The 23,724-nt window shown below is 38.2% G+C and overlaps 1 protein-coding gene across 23 annotated transcripts in view; it reads right to left on the reverse strand.

Moving 5' to 3' along the window:
* Window positions 1-5,724: 5,724 nt before the first annotated feature.
* Dmd (dystrophin) overlaps window positions 5,725-23,724 on the reverse strand; it is a 2,110,831-nt gene continuing 2,092,831 nt past the window's right edge. For 15 of the 23 annotated variants that reach the window (XM_063242792.1, XM_063242803.1, XM_063242802.1 and 12 more), the window contains 2 exons: window positions 21,463-21,555; window positions 5,725-8,325 (listed from right to left, as the gene is read on the reverse strand). In XM_063242792.1, the coding sequence (XP_063098862.1) occupies window positions 8,228-8,325; window positions 21,463-21,555 (191 nt within the window). In that variant the 3' untranslated portion in view covers window positions 5,725-8,227. Of the gene's footprint in view, window positions 8,326-13,097; window positions 13,130-21,462; window positions 21,556-23,724 lie in introns of all 23 variants that reach the window. The other 8 variants (XM_063242804.1, XM_063242797.1, XM_063242795.1 and 5 more) reach the window with 1 other exon arrangement.

Consider the following 23,724-nt stretch of genomic DNA (forward strand, 5'->3'; position numbering starts at 1 on the left):
TCCAAATTAGCGCTATGGGCTGAGCACCACGGCTTTCATGCTTGTATTTTGGAGGACATCTATCCACATTATAACACAAGTGTACGCATAAACAAAAAGAGAGTGAAGGGCTGAGCCTTGGACAGCCATGCTGTTGTTAGGAAGTTGGCAGATGAACTGTTTGTGAAGAATAGAAGCATACACAACATCTTAGGGGAAGCAAGCTTGAGTAAACTATGAAGAAGGAGAGTGATTAGGCTCAGTGTAGAGGAAGGAAATGATGCTGTGGTGTGGTGTGAACCTTGGCTGTTCACATGAAAGCTTTATAAATAAGAATGTAGCATTGAAGGCTAGCCTGCCTTGGGGAGCAGACAAGAGAGTGAAGGAGGAGAATGTTCAGGTTTCTCTTGTCTCACCACTTTATTTCCCAAGGAAATAAAACAAGGCTTTTTTGGAATCCTGACTGCCAGCCTCAGCTACAGAAAGTTTCCTGTGACATGCTCATTACAGATGACCCTGAAGAATCTGAGGAAGGCAGACAGGGGTGAGGAGAAGCCAAGTTGTGTTGAGACAACAGCCAAAGTCTCTGATTCCCAAAGGGTGCCCTGGAACTGAGATGCCCTTCCAAACTGTCCCAAAATGAGACAAGGGGCCTGACCCGAGCCAGGCTGTACCCCTGTGAGAGGAGTTGTTACCTCTGGAAAGAAGGGTCTGTGATTGAAATAAATTCCTGAACATGGACCCAGCTGTGACCCATTAGCAGCTGATGTTCCCAGTAGATGAAGAGCAGATGCCCTGAAGACAAGAAGGGGTGTGGCCAGTATGCTTTAGGAACCACTACAGGCTGCAAATGCACTAAAGAAGTTGAAAGAAAGTTATATTTTCTCTATCTTTCTCTCCCTCCCCCTCCCTCCCTCCCTCTTCCTCTCCCTCTCTCTGTGCCTGTGTGTGCATGTATGTGTGTGTGTGTGTGTGTGTGTGTGTGTGTGTGTGTTGCATGCATGTGTGGTACTGAGGATTGAACCAGTGCCATGTGGATGCTTGGGCTTTGGGGGTGGTAAGCCAGCACCCTACCACTGAGCTACATTGCCTATCCCTTTTTTATATTTTATATTTTGAGACATGGTCTTGCTAAGTTGCCCAGGCAGAGATAAAACTGAATTTGTAATCCTGCTTTAGCTGCCCAAGCAACTGGGATTACAGATATGTGCCACCATTTCTTGCTGGGGTTGAATGTTACACCACCTTGGGAAAATATCTCTTTTTTCCTAGCTTTTATCAGATGGTCAACATTTTCAGCTAGGGAAATTACTTTTATTAAATTACTTTTGGGAAGTGATTCGAGAACTGCACAAAATAACAACAGTATGCAAGAACTAGCGCATACCATTAAAGTATTACTAAGAGCTGGAGCCCATCAGGCAAGGAAACTGTGAAGAGTACATGCTAGATTCAGACAGTAATGCAAGTAATTAATTTTGTACTGCTTTCCTCGGAGGCACATGGAAGTGTTGAGGCTGTACTGTTATTGCAATGACTAGGAAAACTACAGGTGGAGATGGTTGTGCATGATGAAGAACTGTCCCAACCCATTTATCAATGACAACTCCACTGATAGATACTGTGACTGAATGAAGTCAAGTGCCTACTAACTACAGCTTTTTGAGATGGTAATAGTGCTATAGACCATGGGGTCCAGAGGAGAGGAATAAATGTGAAAGAGACAGGAAAAGCTAAGGAGGGCTTGCAGCTATCCACATAGATAAAGGGACAGACTGAACTCAAGAACACAGGGTGTAGTAGTCATATCTGAAGCATAGAGCTCCCTCAATTGTCTTCATGTTTAAAAGTGACTGGATGGATGGGTGTGTTGGCACACACCTAACAATCTCAGTTATTTGGGAGGTTGAGGTAGGAGGGTTGCAAGCTTGAGGCCCGACTGGGGCAACTTAGATCTTACTTCAAAATAAAAGGGGTGGACTGGCTGGGGATGTAGCTCAGTGTTCCCTGAGTGCAAATCCCAGTACACTCTCTCCCTCTAAGAAAAGAAAAATGAGAAAGGAATTGAATTCCTCTGATGGCATAGTAGTTATCTATCTGGGTGACAAATGGCTAATAACAATCATTAACATGCCAGGATGTTTCAATTTAGTCTAGATACCAATTATTCCATTCCTCAAGCAACCTCAACTCATGACATTATTTCCTTAGTGCAGTGTTGCCCAAATGTTTCACGTCATGGCCCATGGAGAAATGGTTCGTAAATTGTACAGCACCCTTACTTAACTGCAGGTCATTAAAAGTGACAGGCCTCACCTGGTCGTTGCCATGACTGTAAGATTTAAAAAAAATTTTTAACACAAAGTATATTTATTTTAAAAGAATTATCAAATATCCTCATGTCTTTCCATGAATGCAAGATTTGATAACTTTGGCAATCCTGGGACACATTAGAAGCCCCACCTTACCAAGTTAGTCTTGAAAGCTTAGCAATGGTTAGCGTGAAACCAAGACAGGATGGATAAACCTAATCCATAGTTTGATTTTATTGTATTTTATTTTTTGCAACACAGAAGACTGAACCCAGGGACTCATGCATGCCAAGCAAACTACCGAACTACTTCTCCAGTATTAATCTCTGCTTTTAATACTTTTACATTGAATTATGGGTAAATTGTATTTGCTCAAAGACTTAAAATGTTTGTGGCAATTTGGCATATTAGCAAATTTGAGATGTAAGTCTTAGATTCTAATTTAAAGTGTATCATTTTTATACCTGTGATTCAAAATGAATGATAAAATAAAACTGGACCCAGTTCACACAGTTTGTTACTGAAACATTTCAGAGAACTTGAGATTCACCATATATATAGGCTTAATTTGTTTAGATTTATATGAGGTAGATACTGTGGAGAGTTTGGTATAGAACAAACTGTTCTCCCTGTTAGACATTAGATAAGCTTGAAAATAAAGCAAATTGAATGTATAAATGTAGTTTAGAATCAGAGAATTCAGACTGCTTGATTCAGAGATGTCTACCCACTGAAAGACCTACTTTATACAAATTGATCTACATATATAAGTGGAAAAATAAGGTTTGTAAGCTGAACCAAGAGGTTTAGGAGTAATCAGGTTTTAAAATGTATATACCAAGTGGAGAAACCTGACACAGATCACCTTGAGTAAGATCAAGTTAACAGTGCTGAGAATGGAATAGACCATTGTGTGTATCTCCCAGTGTGATGTGGTGAGCACCCACCATGGCTTGTGTAGTGTTTTTGCCAAAAATGCAAACCTTGAGTCAAATCCCAAGAACACATCAGACAAATCCAGAGGCACATCCTATAAAGTGACCAGATTGCACACTTAAAAATGTCAAGGACTTTGAAGGCAGGGAAAGGCAGAGAAACTGCTCCAGATCACAGGAGATTAAAGAGACATGACAAATAAATGTCATCAAATCATGAATTAGGTCCTAGACCAGGGAAAACATGTCACAGTAAAAGATATTGGTACAACTGATGTTTGAGTATGGGCAGTAGAGAAGAGTTTTGGATGCTGTTACATTAATTTTAATTGTAATTTGGTTTTGTAAGAGAGTATAATTTAGGAAAAAGAATCCAACATCTATCCATCAAGAGGACAATAAAGGAGGCAAATGTAAATTAGCTAAGCTAGGTAAAGGTTATATTTAAATACTTAGTACTTTTCTTTTAATTTTTTCAAGTTTGAATTGTCAAAATTGTTATAGAAGAGCTCAAAACTTACCCTGCTAACATATACAATACACACATATGTCTACAATTTAAACTTCAAGCTTCTGTACAGGCTTTTCTGTACACAAACACCACTCTCAAACATTCTCAAACTTGAGACGCACTGTTTATTGGGGACATCTAACGTCTGGCATGCTGCTATTCTCATGTTGTGGAATAACCCATGAGAAGACAGCATCCTGAAGTCCAAGGAGTGACGATGTGTTTGTTTCTCACTCCAGTGTCTTTGCTACTGCAGGAAGGAATGATTCATATCCTTCCTCCACTTACCACAAAGGTCAAGTTCACACATATGTGCCAGTGCTGGCCTTTGTATTCACTCCACACTTGAGAATCCAAATTCAGGGAAATCCCACTGAGGTTCCATGGAACACAGCCATTAGTCCTAGTGCTTTCCCCCAAACATGCATTTTGCTTGCTGGTGCACAACCTGCGCCAACTTGCTGCATTTTAATTTTTAACTTTCTTAATTTTGTCCCCTCCAGCATGTGCCAAGCATGGAATGAAAAGCCAAATATCTTACTCGTGTCATCCAAACATTGTTGTCTCCAGGCATGGTGAAATGCTTAAGATCCCTCCCTTAGCTAGCTAAGGGCCATCAGAGGAGCCAGACAGGATATTTCCACAAAGACAGGTTCGGATCATGGTAAAAAGGATACAGTATTTGTTTAAATAGGCTGAAAATTGCTTTTGTTGTCTGTGGACTTCAGGGCACTTCCCAGTCTCAAAAATGTAGCAAGCCATCCCTGAGGGCTGGGGATTTAGCTCAGCGGCATAAGCGCTTGTCTTGCAAGCAAGCCATTCCTATCAGGGATGCCACACCTAACACTATTCTTGAGCTTGACCCTCTCCTGATATTTCTAAAGTCACCAGCAAAGGCTGGACCTACTGGACTGCTCCTCCTTTGGCTCACAAACATCTGACCCCTAATGGGGACTCCTGTGACTGCTGAGAGGCAACAGTCACACCTCCCTGGTGGAGCTCGAATTGCCTCTCATCTTCCCTGCCCCCTTCACAGCTAAGACAAGCAGCAGAGCAGGGCAGGGGCAAAGAAGGGGGTCTCCTGGGGGTCGTCATGACTACCAGTGGAGAATCTTCCTGCAGCCGTTTCTCAGGAATTGCTGTAGGTACCTCTCCTACCATTCATACATCCTGAGGTCCGGTGCCATTAACAATGACAGTACTGACATGAGATTCTCTGAAGAAGCACAGTGTAAACTGCAACTGGTTTAATATATATACGCATGATTACTAAAACAAGTAGAAATGAAACACTCATAATGACTGCTGCCATAGAAAATGTCTCTCTTGAGCTATACATGCTCACTCTTTGATTCAACAACCTCAAGGAACATGTCCTACAGATTCCTTTATGTACAAGTAAAATGATAAGCTGTGCAGTCTGCTCATAGTGAAACACTGACAATTTGCATATCCTACCAAAAGCAACTGCTTCTAGTATCATATCCAACGGGATCCTGGAATATTATATCACCATGAAAAAGAAATGGGAAATCATTTTATATACTGAATTGGAAAGGTCTCCTGGGTCCCTTGAGTTTAAAGAAAGTATATAACTTGGGTAATGCAGTGGTATAGTCTGACATAAAAGAACATATTTGTAATTGTTTATACACTAATAAAGACACTTCACATTAGTAACAGTGTTTGCCCTGAAGGCGGTGAGGATGTGTAACGACCCTGTTAGCTGGGAGTCTTTCCACTGTATGCCCCTCTAGATTTTCATTTTTCCAATCTTATGAATGCATTATACATTTAGAAATTAAACCAGGTGTGTTGGTGTGCATTTACAGTCCCCATGGCTGAGAAAGGAAGATTGCTTGAGTGCAGATTGCTTGAGCGCAGAATTCAGGGATAGCCTTAGCAGCACAATGGGACTTCCACTCCAAATAAGGATTACTACGAAATGAAGTACCTTAAAACAAACATTACAGTCCAATTGACACTCTTTGTAACATAACTGCGTGCTTTATTGAGATACACAGTAAAGCAGTAATATAATACAATAGTAAGGCATATATTTGGTGAAGTCTGATATGTTGTGAAAATGCAGTAAAACTGAAGTTTAAAAAAATAATTAGTAAATGTTACAGTGTTGGTGTTAAAACACAATATATTATGATACTCAAGTAAGAACCCAGTACCTGAAAACAATGACATAACATGCCATGTGATGTTTATGCTTCAGTTACATTGACTATGATTTACAGTTTAATACTTGGTGGTTATAAAGAACACAAAATAATATCCAAATTAAGCTTTAAACTCAGCAATAAAGCTCTCAGTTTTTATTCAAATATTTTGACAGACTCACTCGAGAACTAATATCTAAAAGATAAAAGAAAACAAGATTAAAACAAATTATGCATACTACCTCTGATTTTAGAGTGAAACTTAAAACTTATTAGGATGTAAAGTAACCCCTTTTGTTTTAATTCTTAGTTAAAACAAATCTGTGAGTATAGGAAAAGTCCAGTGTCACATAAGGGAACAAATCCAAGACTAAAACCAAATCTCCTTGTAATTTGTTACCTTAGAGCTTTGGATTTTCTTTTGAAAATTATAGAGGAAAAGGAAAATGAAAAATGTCCACACAATAGACAAGTGAAGCTGTGAAATCAGATGTGCACAATTACCAGGAACACCCCAAAACCAAAGTGAGGTAGAAATAGCATGAGAAGCTGTGTTTGATGTTAATTATCATTAATAAAATAATGGACAAAACCCACTCTCCAAAAGTTAATTACACTTGATGGCAGAGTAATAGATTTGCAAAATAACAGGACACACGGTGATTTCTACTGAATTAATGATTTTTATAAAATGAAAGAGTAATAAAATGACATGAAAGAGTAAAGCTTTTCCTGCCAGTCCTTAGCTTTCCTTTTTTCTTTTTTTCCTCCTCTTGAACAATTTTTTTTTAAATATATTTAACACTTGCCTAATTCCCCAGAAAAGCTTTGGAGAAACTTTTGCTTTTTGGATCATTCAAATTGATTTCTCTTCCCACTTACAAACCTATGTGGAATTAGTGGCAGACAACTGCCAAGGGAGAAACACAGTTCATAGGCTTCTGGTTTGGTATTTATCAGTGTCACACAATGTGACGCGGCTACAGTCTTATACCATTTTCCAAGAGTTATTTTAAACTAAGTCTGCAGCATTGAAACATTCATTGTGATGAGGAAAAATATCTAAACAACAATAGCGTCAAAACCACCCACTTCTGTTTTACTGTGAGCAGGCAGAATAATTGAGCTGTAGTTAGAAAGCATAAATATGGATGGTTATGAATATTCACCCAGACCTTTACTTCAAGAGTGGCCGCTGCCTTGCAGGTATTGGCTGGGCCTCCATAGCCCCCAGCCCCACCATAATCTTCCTAGTGCCTGCGAGTTAAAAATGCCTTGTGGTGCTCTGACTTCCACGAAAGAAGCATCATTAAATCGAAATTGTGGCACAGGCAGCAGCAAGAAGCTGAATACATCATCCAACAGATTATAGTGACATAATAAGTCTTGTGTATTCATTCACATGTTCCTTTTTAAAAAATTCAATGCTCTAGTTGTCAGTGAAAAGTTTAAAATGAGAAACATCTGGAGCCCCACATATAATGTTTTAGCATGGTAGCTCCCTCCTGGCTTCAGGCTCCAGGAAAAACTCATCCTAGGCCAAGCAGGTCAGCCAGGATGACTGAGGCATCTTTTTTCCATCAGGAAGTGGTAGGAACATCTGAAGTAATGTAAAAAGGTCTACAGAAATTCACGCCTATGTATCTATACACCTATAGTATTTACATACTTATAGACATATAGATGGGTAACATGAGAGTGCACAGTCAGACCCACTCAGTCAATAATTCTCAAAAAAGCAACACGAAGTAGTCATTTGGTGGTGTTAGCGTTAAGTCCTACCTTTAATATGTAAGAAAAGAAAAATGCCATGAATTCCATATGAATATCACACTAAAAAATGCAAAACAATGTGCTGCCTCAGTTTGTGTGTGTGTGTGTGTGTGTGTGTGTGTGTGTGTGTGTGTGTCTGTGTGTGTGTGTCTGTGTGTGCGCATGTGTATGGTGTTTGTTTTTAGGGGTTTTTATAAACAACTTTTTTTTTTATAAAGCACACTTTAGTTTACAATCTTTCTTTATAACTGTTATAAATTTTTAAACAACCCAAAATGCGTTCCATATAAAGAAATGGCAAGTTATTTAGCTATCAAGATTTTACATGTAGTTTTCTTATAACTTTTTTGTACAATTGCATAGACGTGTAAAACCTGCCATTGTTAACAAAACAATAACAGACTTAGAAACTACTGAAATCTACAGTATAGTACCACTACCCTTCACAAAAATATAGATTTTATTTCTTGTAAACTCTTACTGTCTAATCCTCTTTGTTGTATGAATATTATAAAAACCATGCGGGAATCAGGAGTTGAAAAACATTTATTCTGCTCCTTCTTCATCTGTCATGACTGAAACTAAGGACTCCATTGCTCTGCTCAAATCATCTGCCATGTGGAAAAGGCTTCCTACATTGTGTCCTGAAAAACAAAGGAGAAAAAAAGACTGAAAAAGGTGAAGGGACCATTGTTCTGATTCTTTACCATTCAGAAAGGCATTACCCAATTCTGGGTGAAGACAACACAAAAGATGCATTTGAACACAAAAGGGTTTGAATTTCACCAGTTTCCAGGAAGAAGCAAAGCCTTGTTAATGAAGCACTGCACATTGTTAGTATCAGCTAAGTACTGAATCGGCTACTGGTGTCATTTAATGGAAAAAGATCAAAGAGTGCACACATGTTCCCAATGTAAATATGCTATCAAAAGGATTCTATGGATAATCACATGACTTTTGTCACAGCAGGACTATTTCATGGTGGGAGAGGCCTTTTCTATTTGGTGTATTCAGGACTTGCTTCTACTCATGATTTTTTTAACCATTATGACCACCATCACGATTTACCACGATTTACCAACACTACCCCCTCTACCGTCACCTTTATTGTCACCATGGCTACCATCACACAACCACACAGGGATATTCATTTTTAAGGCTGTTTCAAGCTGTGAAGGGTAGTGGTATTATGACGGAGGTGACCATTTTTTCTTTTATTGGTTTGAAAAGTAAACATTCTGAGTTCACCTTTTCATATACTAATAACATTTGAATTAGAAAGCTTTAGAAAAATCATCTTTTATTCCAAATTAATCTAGTGCCTAATTATAATACGACACACATGGATTGCACAGATTTGAGTATCCTGTGCACCTGTCATCTATCTCTTTCTGTACCAGGGTTAACTATCAGAATAGTCTTTTAATAATAATGTGGCATGACGCAGCATTCATCCTCCAGCATGGAACCCAAGAGCAGCACGATGTCCCTGAGTGCTCTGTAGCAAAGTTCAGATGTAGAGTAAGGTAATCTGAGGCATTGTAAGTTTCCTTTTCTTGTATATCTCGTATTTTTATAGGGCTAATTTTAATTCTTGCACACTGGTGAATCATTCTGCTTTTCAAATCCTGCTTTTGGAACTGAAATGCTTTACTAGGCTATTACTAGTTTGCCATGTATCAAGTTTACAGATTCTCATAATAATTGCTAAAAATCCCAATAAAATTATAGATAGACTAGAGCAGGTTCTCTGTTCTAATATTTCAAGTCCTTTTTTTTTTAAAAAAATGAAACTTGGAAGAGGGTTCAAGGGAAGGCCTTTAAACAGTAATGGCACCAGATCAAACTAAAGACTTATTAAAAGTTTAATGCCACTCAGGCACTCATATTATGATGACCAAGTTTGTAAATCTCTGAGTTTTATGAGTGCAAAGAGTTTCAGTAAGAGCTAATTACCTTTTAAAAAAAATCATTTTGGATTGTGGTTGAGAATGCAAATATAAAGTCTTTAAACAAAACATATTTAGTCTTCATAAAATGCACCAGTAGTTTGGCAGCCTTCAGTAAAGAACTGAACTCATCTTTGGGTTTTCTATGCCATTAAAACCACAGCAGTACACAGTGTGTGCAATGCTGCTTCTTAGAGTTCATAATACAAATATATATCTGAAGCCACCAGGTCAGAGGGCTTCTCTTGTATCTTATTTCTGATTGTACTTCAATTCTAGGAAATCTACACAATTATTCATGCATAATTGAAAGTGGATACACTAACCGCAAATCTGGAATCACTAACAATCTTAAAAGCCATTAACAAAGCCAGTAAAAAATTAAACTCAAGGTAGTCCATTTGGCAAGAAAATGCAATATAAGACTTAAAAGAAGGAAGAATTCAGTTTTCCTGTCAGCTTATTGTTAATAAAGTGCCTTTTTTGGAGACGGTCTTAATGCATACATAGTCCAGGCTGGTCTTGAGTTCACTATGTAGCCCAGACTAGCCTCAAACTCTTTGTGATCCTTCTGCCTCAGCCTCCTGAGTGATAGTATGACAGGTATGTACCACTACATCTAGAAAAAAGTATCTTTTTAGATGTATACTAGTGGATGTGAACTGCAGTTTCAAAGATAGTATAACACAAGTAAATGCATTTACAGACTACATAGCCAGGTGGTACTTCTATTCTTTGACATCATGTTCAGTTACTATCTGGAAGAAAAATTCTTATGCCTCTGAAGAGGTCTAAGTTCTAGGGCTACCATCTATTTAAGAAATTTCCCAGGCTAAACAGAGGTTTATTATTTTTAATATACCACACAAATTCTCACAAGATGTTGGGCGGCCTTTAACCTGTTTTAGACTGTTCAAAGTTCACAACTGGCCTTGTGACCATCCTTAGGCAAGAAAGCAAAAAACTGAGTCAATTAACATATCTAGATTATGCTTCTGGTGACCTCATTTATAAATACCTGTTTCACTAGAATATTGACTCCAATATTTTTCCCCCCGTGGAGGTTTTCGTTAGATCCAAAAAACAAAACAAAACAAAAAAACCCCAAAACCAATTCTTAAGCAAATATTACTCCAAAGAATCATACCTGAATCCAGTAGAAAATAAAAGTGCACTGTGACATGGGCACAGAAAAACAGACCTGTATCTTGGGTCTATTTTCCATGCATGGAAGGCAGAGCATCAGTGTGGTCATTAACTGTACCTGACAGATTGTCCTAAAGTCAAAATTAAAATCTCATACTATAGATGTAAGAGGCACTAAAGAGCAGCCAGGATTCAGGGGTTTGCAATCAGCTTGAGGCACAAATTAACATAAAAATATGCCTTTAGACAGTATTAATTTAATCCATTCTTAAGCAAGGATTATTGAACACAAAGGCAGCATGCGTTGAACATTAGGGCAGTTTTATGTGTTTCCAAGTTGGCACGAACTGCAACACATTTAGTCTTACAAGCCACCACTGCCTAAGGGAGTTGTTTTCCACAGTGACTGGTATTGAGACGTTCTGGCAAAGACCCAGGACCTCAATAACAATCTAGCACTCTATTTTTTTTCAACGCAATTCCTAAATAAATGCTTAGCATTCAATTGGCCAAAGCCAAGTCAGAATATCACAGTGAAATTTGCTTATCTTTTCTTCTCTATAATTTCATGTCAGAAAAAAAATCTGGTCTACTGTGAATTTTGGATGTTTTCATGGCATTAAAAAGAACTGTCATTACTATTTTGTTTCTCTGGCTTCTGGAAACTTACCTATTATCTCTCATACTCCTAAGACAGTAGTCTCCAAATGCTTTTGTGATTTCAATTATACGTGTTGGTCTTTAAAAAATATGTTCATGAACAAAACATGTTTGGGGAGGAAGATACGTGTGTGACAAACTTATGTTGTGCTTTTTCACAGAAACTTAAAGTCAATTTTAAGAGGCACTTACCATAAGAATGGACCCAGGAAGTCACACATGTGAAGTATGGGAGCTAGGCACATTCAATGCTTCCCTTATTCAGGTTTTCTTAATTTCTCTTCCCAGTTTACCACTCCTTCCCTGGTACCCATTTCCTAAAACCTCGGCCTAAAGGGAGAACTGGGATTTTGAAATAGACACACTGAGGATCCTTAAATTCATTAGACTTACATGGCATGGGGTTGGTAGAATTTTTGGTATAACTTCTTATGTTTAAAAGAATCAGTGGCCACACTAGTCCATGCCATGCTACGGATCCAAAATCTTCTCATATAAAACCTTTCCACCCATCCAGCTTTTATCTTCCAAAATGGTACAATGCTATGAGCATCCCACAGGAGAGTGTTACTTCTCCCTCCGTCACATTAAACTCTTGGCAAGGATAATTTTCTTTCACATGGGCTGTGTCGCTCAACACTTTGCCATCCAACAGACCCTTGATTAGGTAACTCAGTGTTCACAAAATATTCCTGGTAGAAGGGGAGTAAGGAGCACCTCTCACTGTGAAAGTCCAAACTACATTTGGTGATAATGCTGTACCATGCCCCTTTCAACCCCGAAGAGGCGTAACTAAAACCCTCAGTTCCAACATTGGTATTTTTAAATACTAAATCAGTTATCTTTCTGTCTGGCTCCAAATGCCAGTGAAAAAGAGGCAGCTTCTCAGAGGCAAGTTGAGATGTTGTGAGCCTTTCAACATCACTTTGTGAAGGGCCAGTATTGTGTCAGAGTTCACAGTGTGGCCCTGCAAGCAGGCTGCCTGAATGCCAATCCTGGTTTGGTTGCCTTGGACACGTGGTGCACCCTTTTATTCACTCAGTTTTCTTATCTGTAAAATGGGGTTAGAAACAATACCTACCTCATAGATTTGCCATGAAGATTACAGGATGGAAAAAATAGCAAGAGCTCAAAACAGTGCTTGGCACTGTATGTGCTAAAAAAAAAAGTTAGCCTAAACAGGAATGAAAGAGTGTAGGAAGGAGATAGGGGAAGAAAAACAAAAACAAATTGAAGTCATTCCAGAAGAATATAACCCAAGGGCACTGGCCAAAAATTCTAAAGTCCTGGAACTGGAAGGAAGCTGTATTACTCATCAATTACGTTCAAGGCTGAATTTATTTGGAAGGCTTTGTTTGTGTTGCAAATGGCAACAGATGATGAAGGCAGGATTCCGGACCAAGGGACTACAAAGGATTGCCATTTTAAAGAGATTCCTGCCCCTCCCCCGTCTTGTTGTCATGATGATGACAAGGGCAATGAACATTTGAGGAATGCCCCTCATGAGCTGCAAGTGGAGAGGTGACTACCATCCTTATGTGATGACACAATGTGTAATACACACATGCGCGTGCACACACACAAGTCTTACACAAAGGCCAAACATAGAAAGCAGGATGAGACAGACAGAAGCCATGGCTGTGGGCCTGAGTCTCACTAACCTCTCTCATTGGCTTTCCAGGGGCATTTCTTCCTTTAATAATAGAGAGAGGAAGAGGCAGAGATATCAGAAAGGGGAAAAACATGCATAAATATACAGTTTCATACCAATTTGCTTCTTTTACCAAACAAATGTTGAGATGACAATTCATTTATATTCCCTTCTGGAAAAAAAATAAACAGAAACAAAACAAAACAAAAACCCAAAAGACACAGCTAGTCAAATAATCTTTACATACACTTAAAAATCAGTGTAAACAGGTAACATGATCCAGGAAACATCAATTATAGAATCCATAGATTTCATGCATTAAACTGGATGAAAACTGGCACAAAATACAAATTTGAGAAGCAGCATTATTTTTGAGGGTAACTAGAGAATCTGAAGCTTAGTGTTTAATAACTATAGAATGTCTCTACTTTTGACTTGATAATAAATACACAGAAACATAAAAAGTCGTTGATGATATCCACCAAAAGCCTGCACCCCAAATGCAAAGTAGAATCCCCCCAGAGGGGCTGGAACCCATATTCTGGGGATACTTTGTTCTGTCTGGTAGAAGCTGAGCTTGTCCTTGATGGAACTGGGGCATTTGCGAAAACAAAGAAAAGATGAGGGGAAGACAGAAGTTCCACTAAAGGATAGGCCACAGAGCCAGGTCCAAGAATGAGCTTTCAGTCTCACCCTCAAAATCCAACAAATACCAAGGCATTGAAAGGTAATGGCTGAAGACCCATTAGCCCTGCTTTATGGAATCCTACACATGTACACATGGAACCTATTTTTGAAAGGAGATTCCAATGAGAAAGTATTCCAAGATAACATGCACAACTGGACAGAACATTAGGGACCTCTGCTCCTACCTAACATGTCTTGGGCAAACAGTTTCTTTTATCTCCAGTTCAAATATGGGATGGGTTTGTGGCTCTGTGATACAGCACTTATCTAGTGTATGTGAAACCCTGGGTTCCATGCTCAGAAGCATGAAATAAAACAATACTTTTGAAAAAGTAAAATACTGGTTTTCAAACCACTGAACTTTAGCAATGGGATATTTCCTAACACAGTCTATGGAATCGCAGCATTTGTAACAGATTAAAGCAGAGCTTTGCTCCACAACCCACCCTGCTCAGTTTCTCTAAGAAGGCGAACTCCCTGCAACAACTTCAGAATTATTAGTCTAGCATAACGAAGTAAGGAGCTAAAAAAAGAAATTCAGAAACCTTTCATAACCAAAGTTTAAGGCTTCAAACTCCCACTATATATTAACAGTTTTCTAAGTGTGACTGATCCTCCCTCTGGCTCAGCCTTTTTTCTGTCTTCCTTTCTTTCCTCCTTCCCTCCCTCCCTACCTCCATTCTTCTTTTGATTTTCTGCCTTCTTCCCTCTTTCTCTTAACTATTTGTCTCCCTTTTGAATTTTCCTGAGAGTTAACAGATTTCTTAGGAGCATAAAAACTACAGCCTGATCATGTAAAAGCTGTGCATTCAAACTGGGGAAAACAGAAAATTCTGTATTGGCTCCTCAGCAGGGGTGTTACCAGGGGCCGACCCATAGCAGATGACAGGCATAAAGGGAGGAAAATGTCATTTCATCCCTGATGGCTCAAATGAAGCACAGTATGAGTCACTCCCCTTGCTATGGATGCCTTTGGCAAGATTTATTTATTTAGTGCAATACCAGGAACTGAATCGAGGGCCTTTTTATACTGAGCTATATACCCAGACCCTTTTAAGAACTTTTCTAAAATTTTTGAGACAGGGTCTCACTAAATCCAGGCTAGGCCTGGATTTGTGATCCTCTTGCCTCAGCCTCCCAGAGTGCTGGGATTATAGGCCTGTGCCTCCATTCCTTTACCCATGCCCAGCAGCAAGTATTTTCTTCATTAAAAAATCTTTATGTTTCAAGGCTATACTACCTGGTTGCAAAATTAATTTTATCCCAAGACTGTGCACTAACAGTAGGGGCCCACCATTTGTTCACCTACCTCTCAACCCTCAATACCTTGTGCCATACCTGGACAATATTAGTATTTGATAATATTACTATCTGATAAATTCTGGCTGAACTGACTTGGCGGAATCACGATCAAGAGTCTTTTTGAAGTCATATGAAATTTGGCTTTGAGTGCTGTGTTTTAGCTTGGATGCCAAGGGCTGGTAACTTGTTCTGCTTTTTTGGTCTAGTTAAAAAATTTCAGAGCTATAGGAAGAACAGTGTTTCTATAAAACAGTATGAATTAGTCTCAGAATGTAATTTTATGGTTCCTAGAATGATTAAGGTTACATATCTTTACTAATTCTGTACCCAAGCCATATTCAGAAGTCAGTATCAGCTGGTCGCTGGCAAATACACAGCAGCAAATGGTACGTGTTCTTTGCCAGGTGCTTCTTCAAAAGTCATACTTTGTGTATCTCCCTCCTCCAGCCACAATTATCCTGAACTCTTTACAAATTCCCCCCTCACTCTTTGAGTACCCATGTGCTCATTAATACCAAACCAAAACAAGGTCACCTTTTTGTTGAAAATGTGTACCGAGAAGTTCAAATACTTTCCCAAATTACAAATTCCATTGTTTTAAAAATATTTCAATATATATGCTAATTGGTTTCATTTATACTACTAGTTTATTTTAGTTCATTAAAAAAAGAAAGATTTGTATTACTATGTTTCTTTTTTGTAAGAATCTTCTTGGTCTATGTCTTGTACTCTGAGTAACTATTTTAAAGATAATGATACACGTGTAATAACCATTGTTACTCTTATTTATGAAATACTGTTTTTTGTAAAATGTTTCCTACTGTATGAAGAATAGTTCTGTCTTGCAAAACAGAAAATACTCAGTTGTATCATTTTAAAAAGTTTTTGATCTATCAATTAATAAAGTGTCAGATAAAAGTTTTATTTCATAAAGACACTCTTTGGAAAGGAGCTTCCTTAGAACTTCAGTTAGGATGTACATCTGGCGATGTGGTATGTTGTCCGGAAATGAATCAAGAGTAAAGGGAAGTGTGCTTGGCCAGCCCCAGGTCTAAATAAAGGACCCACTCAGCCTGGAAATGCCTCATTTTTGGAGGCAGTCTGAGCTTGACTGAGTCACTATTTTAGAGCCAGAACTGCACGGAGGACATTTTTGTCTCTGGGTGCTCTTAGCTTCTCTTATCTTAGTTCACTGACTGTTTTAAAAAGTTAAGAGAGAATGAATGAGTTCCTTTTCAGGGTTTCTGTTTCATTATGAGTCAAAGATGATTCAAATGGCCTTGCTTTAAATATTGAACATGCAGGCTCTTTGATGAACAAGGATATAAATGTATAAATCAATTCACCAGTAGTTTCGTTGAGCTGAAAGTTGATCAGCATTGAAACCTATGGCTGTATTCATGTAATGAGTCAGAATGGACAGAAAATAGTAGTGTAAAGCAGAGACCGGCAAATTTTCCCTGTAAATATTTTAGGGTTTGCAAGCCACAAAGTCTCTGTAGCAGCTATATAATTCTGCTACTTCTTACTCCACTTTCATACTGAGAAAGCAACCATAGACAACATGAATGGGTGTGGCTGTGTTCCAATACAATTTTATTTCTAAAAGCAGATAGTGGGCCAGATTTGGCTGAGGAGTTATAGACTGCTGGTCCCTGGGGTAAAGGGAAAATTGGTCAACTCTTTAGTTAACAGGCAAAAACCAGAACGGTGCCTGAAAAAGAGAAACGTGAGTCTGTCTTTGTAGTGTGTGTGTGTGTGTGTGTATGTGTGTAGGGGGCAGTTGTTGCAGATGGAAACCAGACCCTCGTGCACACAAAGCACGTACTGTACTACTGAACTATACCCCTATTCCTGCCTTTGTTCTTTATCTTGCTTTTTCACAAAAGACCCATGGAACAAGATTGGAATTTGAAAGACAACAGTTTTACAGAGCTGTTGAGTTGGTAATTTCGGGGCACTTGAAAGAATGTATGTGAGCTTATTTGGGCAGAGGTGGTATGAGAGGGACAGGACAGCATGGGCTGTTGGGGCTAAAAATTATGTGGCACAGGCCAGTAGGCAAGAACCGTAAGGCAGCAGGAAGCCCACACAGCGGTGCTGTGTTCTTGTCTCACTGCACCAAAAGCTTATCTTGGATCCTGTCATTCATTAATCTCTACCTCATTTTAGAGAGCCCAATACCACAGGAAAGTGTTTCCCTTATCAGTATACTTACTGTACATATAAAATACATCTTTAGACCGCTAAATGACCAGAGATTTATGGACAAATTGTTTATAGGGTTATTTTTAAATTACTTGCTTTGTTTGGCTTACCTAGATAGTGTTCCTATAGAATAATGGTGGAGGTTTAGAAAATGTATTAGAATAGATAATGGCTTTTATTTTACTGGTATTCAATTGTTACATATACTTACAGACAAGGAGACAGAGTACAATTAGATAGATTAGATCAAAATTGGCTAATGTTCTTTGTTTAAATATATATTGAGCCATTGAAATCCTTCAAGTGGTTAGGAACTATCTAGAGACTAATCAGGAAAGATATAATTGCAAAGCTACATGTGCACACGTTCACACCTTGAACACACTTCAGTTTATTCTGGCTATTATACAGGATGGTGCTAGCCATGGGTTTATCACTTCACTAAATGGAGAGGCAATGCTACCCTTTATTAAGGTGGATAGCAGTTTAGTGGGGCCACTGAGATATGATCAAATGCCTAATTTAACTTGCTGAATAGCCATGAACAAGAAACTTAACTTATTTGAGTTTCTAGATACTCTTTGTGAAAATCAAAGATTAGCTAATATCTGGAAGGCCCAACTCTAAATCAAAGCTGTAGCATAGGGCAACAAAGAAGGTGTAAATTTAAAGTACACAGCTCACCTATCTATGTACTTTATATAATTATGAAAAATATTTTTTTTTTCAAAAACAGGCCTTTCCTCTGTGGGCAATTAACTAGTACGGTTAAATAAACCATGAGGTGGTATTTAATAGCACATTTCCACTAAATGTCAGACCTCTGGCTCTGACATCTGTTTTGAGTTACTCAAACAGCTGTCTCAAACAGCTGTAGCAACTACAAAGTTCATTTTTATTTTTTTTTCAATGCAACAATAGGGACATAGATAGATGGAAGAGTCTGAATAAAACAACCAAGTTCACCAAGACATTAGCCTCTTATTGGAAGAAACTTTCACAGTAAAACTATCATAATTTAATTTTTTATGAAGATGCTCACCTGAGCATGGAAAACAGAAATTATAGAAGTAACTTTTGTTTTCTTAAACTGCTGAATCATAAAATTGTGTAATGGGCTGTAACCAGTATTTTATTTTTAAATAAACAGAAACAACATGCATTATGTGTTTTATAAAAAGGGACTGCTTCATAAGACCTTTGTTTCTGATCTCTGTATGTACGTGTGTCTATACACATACATAATTTCCTTTGTATCTTTACTGCAGTTTGTGAAAAATGTTTCTATTATCTAGATAATGGTCTAAGCAGCCCAATGGCCACTGTTTTAAATGTCAAAGATAGTTAGATGGCCTTTCAAGGCTCTTTCATTTGGGAAAATCTGTGAAGTCTGTGATGTGAAGATTTTAAGACTCTCAGGAAATTTTGCTTAATATCAGCCTAACATACCTACCAACTGGTAAGATATTCTTATCTAACCCAACCATCTGTCTGTGCCCTTCTCTCTGTCTCTCATAAACACATGGAGAAAAGAATACATATGTATATGTATGGGTTTAGTTATAAACGAGGCACCCCAAAACACTTTTGAGATTACATTAATAATGAATCAAGTATTACAATGATGAACCTTTTCATCCATTTGAATTTTGGGAGAAAAAGGCCTGTAACAATTCCTAACATAGCAGGAAACAGCAAAAGAAACAAAAAGTCAAGGTCATAACATCACAGAAAGACTAGCCAAATCCTCCAACACTTAGCTATCCTCTTGTTCTATGCTTTTGTTTTCCAAGAATATGAATTAATTTTTTTCAGGCCACTAGGGAATGACTGAGTACACAGAATGAACTTAGTCAATAGAATTGATATCAGACTAGCTTCCTTAGCCCATGTTTGAGAGCTTAAATTAGCACTTAGGGAATGTTGTGGTTCCATAAGCACTAATTTAGTATACACTATCCAGGCAGCCTGGACAGCTTCCCAAGGTCTTATACAAGCAGATCAATATCACACAAGTAAATACAACATCCGAGATGTTACTGCAAATACCATATCAGAGGAAGTATCTTTCTTTTCTTGTAGGAGGCTTCATCCATACCCAGTCTTGTTTTAAGGACTCTAAAAGTGGAATGCAGGGATATGGAACAAAGGATTTCATTCAAAGCTAATTAAGGTACAAAAAAGGAAAGCCAGGTACCACTGGGAAGGAGCCAGGAGCCTTTTCTGTTGTATCTTGTTCCTTATACTCTTGTTGTCTACAAGTAAAAGAAATGCCCTGGGCACCAGCTGAGTAGCTATCAACTCCCCACAGAATGGGTACACAAACCACCAGTTCAAAGGGCTGAAATAAGACATGCCTATGACTACAAGGAAAATCTTGTGGTTAATGAAATGTGTACTAGACGGTGGAGACAGAAGTTCTGGCCCCAACCAGCCATGGATTCTTGAAAAAGAAACTTCTACCTGAGGTTGTTCCCTTCCTAATTAACGGTCAACAAGCTTCCGGGACTCATTCATAGTAAATATGTCAAATAACAGTGACCATACCATCCCACTGTGATGTGAATTTCTTCAGAATTGTGTGTCCATGATGGACTCTAAGTTCTTTGAAGGCAAGAAACTTCCATTGCTTCTGGACATCCCTAGTACTTTTTCTGATACTATAGATACTAGTAAAAGCTGACAGGACAATCTAACAAGAATAAAGGTGAAAGCATTTGATGTTGACCAAGCCTGTGTACAATCTTCTTATGAATGATGAGATCCAGGAAGAGAGGAGATAGCTAACATGGCCAGGTTGGGGAGGAGGCTGGCAGGTGGGAAGCGTGGGGGTGAGTGGAAGACAAATAAGGTTTTCATCTATTAAAATCAACACATCAGTGGTGCTTAGCAGTGAAAAGACGGCTGGTGCAGACATTTAAAATTAGCCTCCCCTGACAGTTCCTTAGCAACGCTGTACCAGAACATTATTGCTTTTAATGTGCACTGCACAACGTTCACACGCACATCAGATGGCTAGGAAATGGCCATTGTTAACTGACACTGAACAAAAACACACTACTCAAAACACCCTCTTCATTGCCTTATGGAGAAGAACACATAGTGCAGATTTTTGGCTGCCCTTCCCTCCCAGGCTGCCCATTAGGGGTGCCAATCACTGGCCACAAAGCCTTGTGGCTTCTCCTCTCTGCTTTTCTAGGCTTGCCTTCTATTTGCTCACAGGTGACTTCTACCATTCTTTTTTTTTTCATCAAAGAGAGGTTGGTCAGTGATTTTGTTTTATGTAAACAACAAGCCAAAATAAATGTCTCCAGAAACTAATAGAAACCGCAAAATATCTCCTAAGACAAAACTATACATCTGAAGCTCATGCAAGCTAGTTGGAGAATTTTGTGGGCCAAAATGCTGCTTTTGTATGAAAGTCAAAAAACACAAGGTCAAATTGATGGAGCAAAGAAACATAGTATTAATATCTTTCTTTGCAATGCCTGTATTCCAACTATGGAAGAGAAAAAAAAATAAACAGATCTATGAGGACAACATTCTCTATTTACATAATGGGATATGATACTTTGTGATACTGAAGATTGAACCCAGGACCTCCGCTCTGAGCAACATCCCCAGACCCCATTAAAACATTTTTTTTAAACTTTAAGACAGGGTCTCACTAAGTCTCTCAGCCTGGGCTCGAACTTGTGATCTTTCTGCCTAGCCTTCCAGAGTGCCAGGATTGCAAGTGTGTGCCACCATAAGTGGCTTGACACAATTTTAAATAAGGATCACAGTGCAAGTTAGAATTCACCCTCTACCACTTCTTAGGTGATGTTCAAGGCCTCATCATACTACACAATGGCATATGGCCTTGGCAAAGGCATTTTTCAGTGTGTAAAAGTCACATAAGAATTGCTTTTAAGTGAAAGGTTTTTCATAATTAATTCTTAAGAAGACCAGTGACTGAAAGAAGTAAAATGTTTGGAAATATAACATATAATTCTTACTTCTAGAAGCATTTTGATTAGGCAGGTATTTGAATGCAGAATACTACAAATTGGAAATTCACACTAAAAAAAATCTTTTCACCACAGACAGAAATTGACATTGTCAGCATGACAGTTGGGTGTGGCAGTGAGCAACCTAATTCCAGCAAGCCCGAGTCCCTGTTAAGTACTGGGACTTACCTCTTGAACTGGGGAAGGAGTTGTTGAGTTGCTCCATCACTTCCTCTAACCCTGTGCTTGTGTCCTGGGGAGGGCTGAGAAGATCTTCCTCGCCTTAATAAATACAAAAGAAAACAGCAGCAAATTACACGTCGGCAAAACCCTGAAGCCCTTGACAAATGCGTCAGGATCACATTTTAAAACTATCATAAATTCACTTGACTTGTTCATAAATAACAAAAATCCTCCAGCTTCATAATCAGAGAACAATTCTTTAAAGTGAAAAATGTCATGAAATAATTTATCTGTATCATTAGTTTTGGAGAAGGAACCTGAGTATCTATTTAGAAGTTAAGGTGAAGCTGACAAACTCTCTTTTCTTAAGACCCTGTAACAAATGTGAAACTGTCCTTTATAATTAAATAACACAAAAGAACATGAAACCGTGACATTTTATTTACTTCCATGAAGGTAAAAAGGAAGTGGAGACACTAAGATATTTTTTTCCACACTTTCCTTTGACATTTAACCACAAATGCAAACAACACCCAAGTACTTATAAAATTCAATGCAAGAGAAATAAAAGTGGTATGTGATCTGAATAGATACCTAAGTATTATCATACTAAAGACAGCAGATGCAGGGTACACTAAGCAGTGAGTAATGTCCTTTTCTTCTTTGTTACTTAGGACTGAAACATTTTATTTGGGGAAGTTTTTTTCAATTTTGGAGGATTTGTTTATATGGGACAAGTAGAGGAGTCAGTAAGAATAGATGGTCTTTGTTGGGAATGGAGTCTCCGTGTAGATTTTGTGCATTGGTATCGTTATTGATTAGTCATGTGTTAAAGAAATATATCTCAAACAGCATTTGCAGTTCAGGGGGAAATTTCAAATTAATTTAATTTTAAAGGCTCTTTGAAACTGATTTTTCATAATAGCCAACCCTCTAGTAATGAAAATCACTTCTTTCTGAGCTCTACTTGTTCCGTATACTGCCACATCCATCTGAAACAAGTCAGCAATAATGACCATGCTTAAGGACAACCTCAGGTTCACGTCAGAATAGAAAAATCACTGTAGAACCAGTGATTGACTTACACATTCTTATCCTTTCCTTTGGTCTACACCACCTGGGTTTTCATCTATGATTATAAACTTGCATTTGTTCCTATGTTTTTATTCATATATTTTGAACAGCACCAAGTTACAAGAGTCACTGCCAATAGTAGATAAGATAAAATCATATCCTACGTGGATGTGAGGCTGCATATCATTATTAGAATAGAGGGTTAAGAATCTGGGGTAGATGAAAAGCCTCTAATTCTGTGAGTCTCATAGTAACATACCATAGAAAGCCTCTTTGAAATACTAAGTACAGGGAAGGCATGCTGAATAATTAAGGTTGTGAAGTTAAAAAGGAAGATTCTCTGTCTTTATACACACACACATACACACACTCATTCACCTTTGTTTAAGTTTACGCCTTTAGAAAAGAAAATAGCATTCAGTATTTTTAGTTTCTTTATTTTTTCTCTTGTAGTTTTTTTAAAATGACCATTAGCTGCTCAGGATGGAAATGAATGAAATACTACAAGGAGAAACAGAATCCTGACAACTGCAGAACCAATTGCATTTCTTTGTTACATTGCTGATGCAAATTTGTGCTTAATTGGGAAACATGAGGCTTTTTAATGGCAGAAAGTCCACTTTAGTGACAGTAGGTCTTACAGAATAAATCAGAACCAACAGAGACTCTCATGAGTATCAGTGTTAATATTTCTGACAGTTTAATTACATCGTTTTGGAGCTTTAGGAACTCAATTGCACTGTGCTATGATTCAGGTACAGTTCAGTGATGTGACTGGCATTCTTGTCCTTGAATTATTTCAAGGATCAAATTATAAAGTATAAATCTAATGATGTCAGCCAAGTTCACCTTCATAGATAAGCTATCATCGGTGAGTTTCAAATAGAAGTAATCCAAGTACAGATGTGAAATTGGCTTGTTTCAATGCAAAACTTTCATGGCAGTGATAACTTTACCCATTTAAAATTTTGGCAGGGAGTGCTTAAACCCAGTGCTTCGGACACGCTAGGTAAGTGTTCTATTCCTAAGTTACATCCCCAGCCCCAAATCAATCAATCTTCTTTCCTTCTTTATCTTCTTCCTCTCCTTTCCTTTTTTTTTTTCTTTTCTACTAAGGATTGAACCCAGGGCCTTCTAGTAGTCAGCTATATCCTCAGCCCCCATTCAAATATTTTTGAATACATAAGTGAAATA

This window comes from Cavia porcellus, unplaced genomic scaffold (genome assembly GCF_034190915.1).
Source record: "Cavia porcellus strain 051 isolate PalLab524CR breed Dunkin Hartley unplaced genomic scaffold, mCavPor4.1 scaffold_33, whole genome shotgun sequence".
NCBI lineage: Eukaryota > Metazoa > Chordata > Mammalia > Rodentia > Caviidae > Cavia > Cavia porcellus.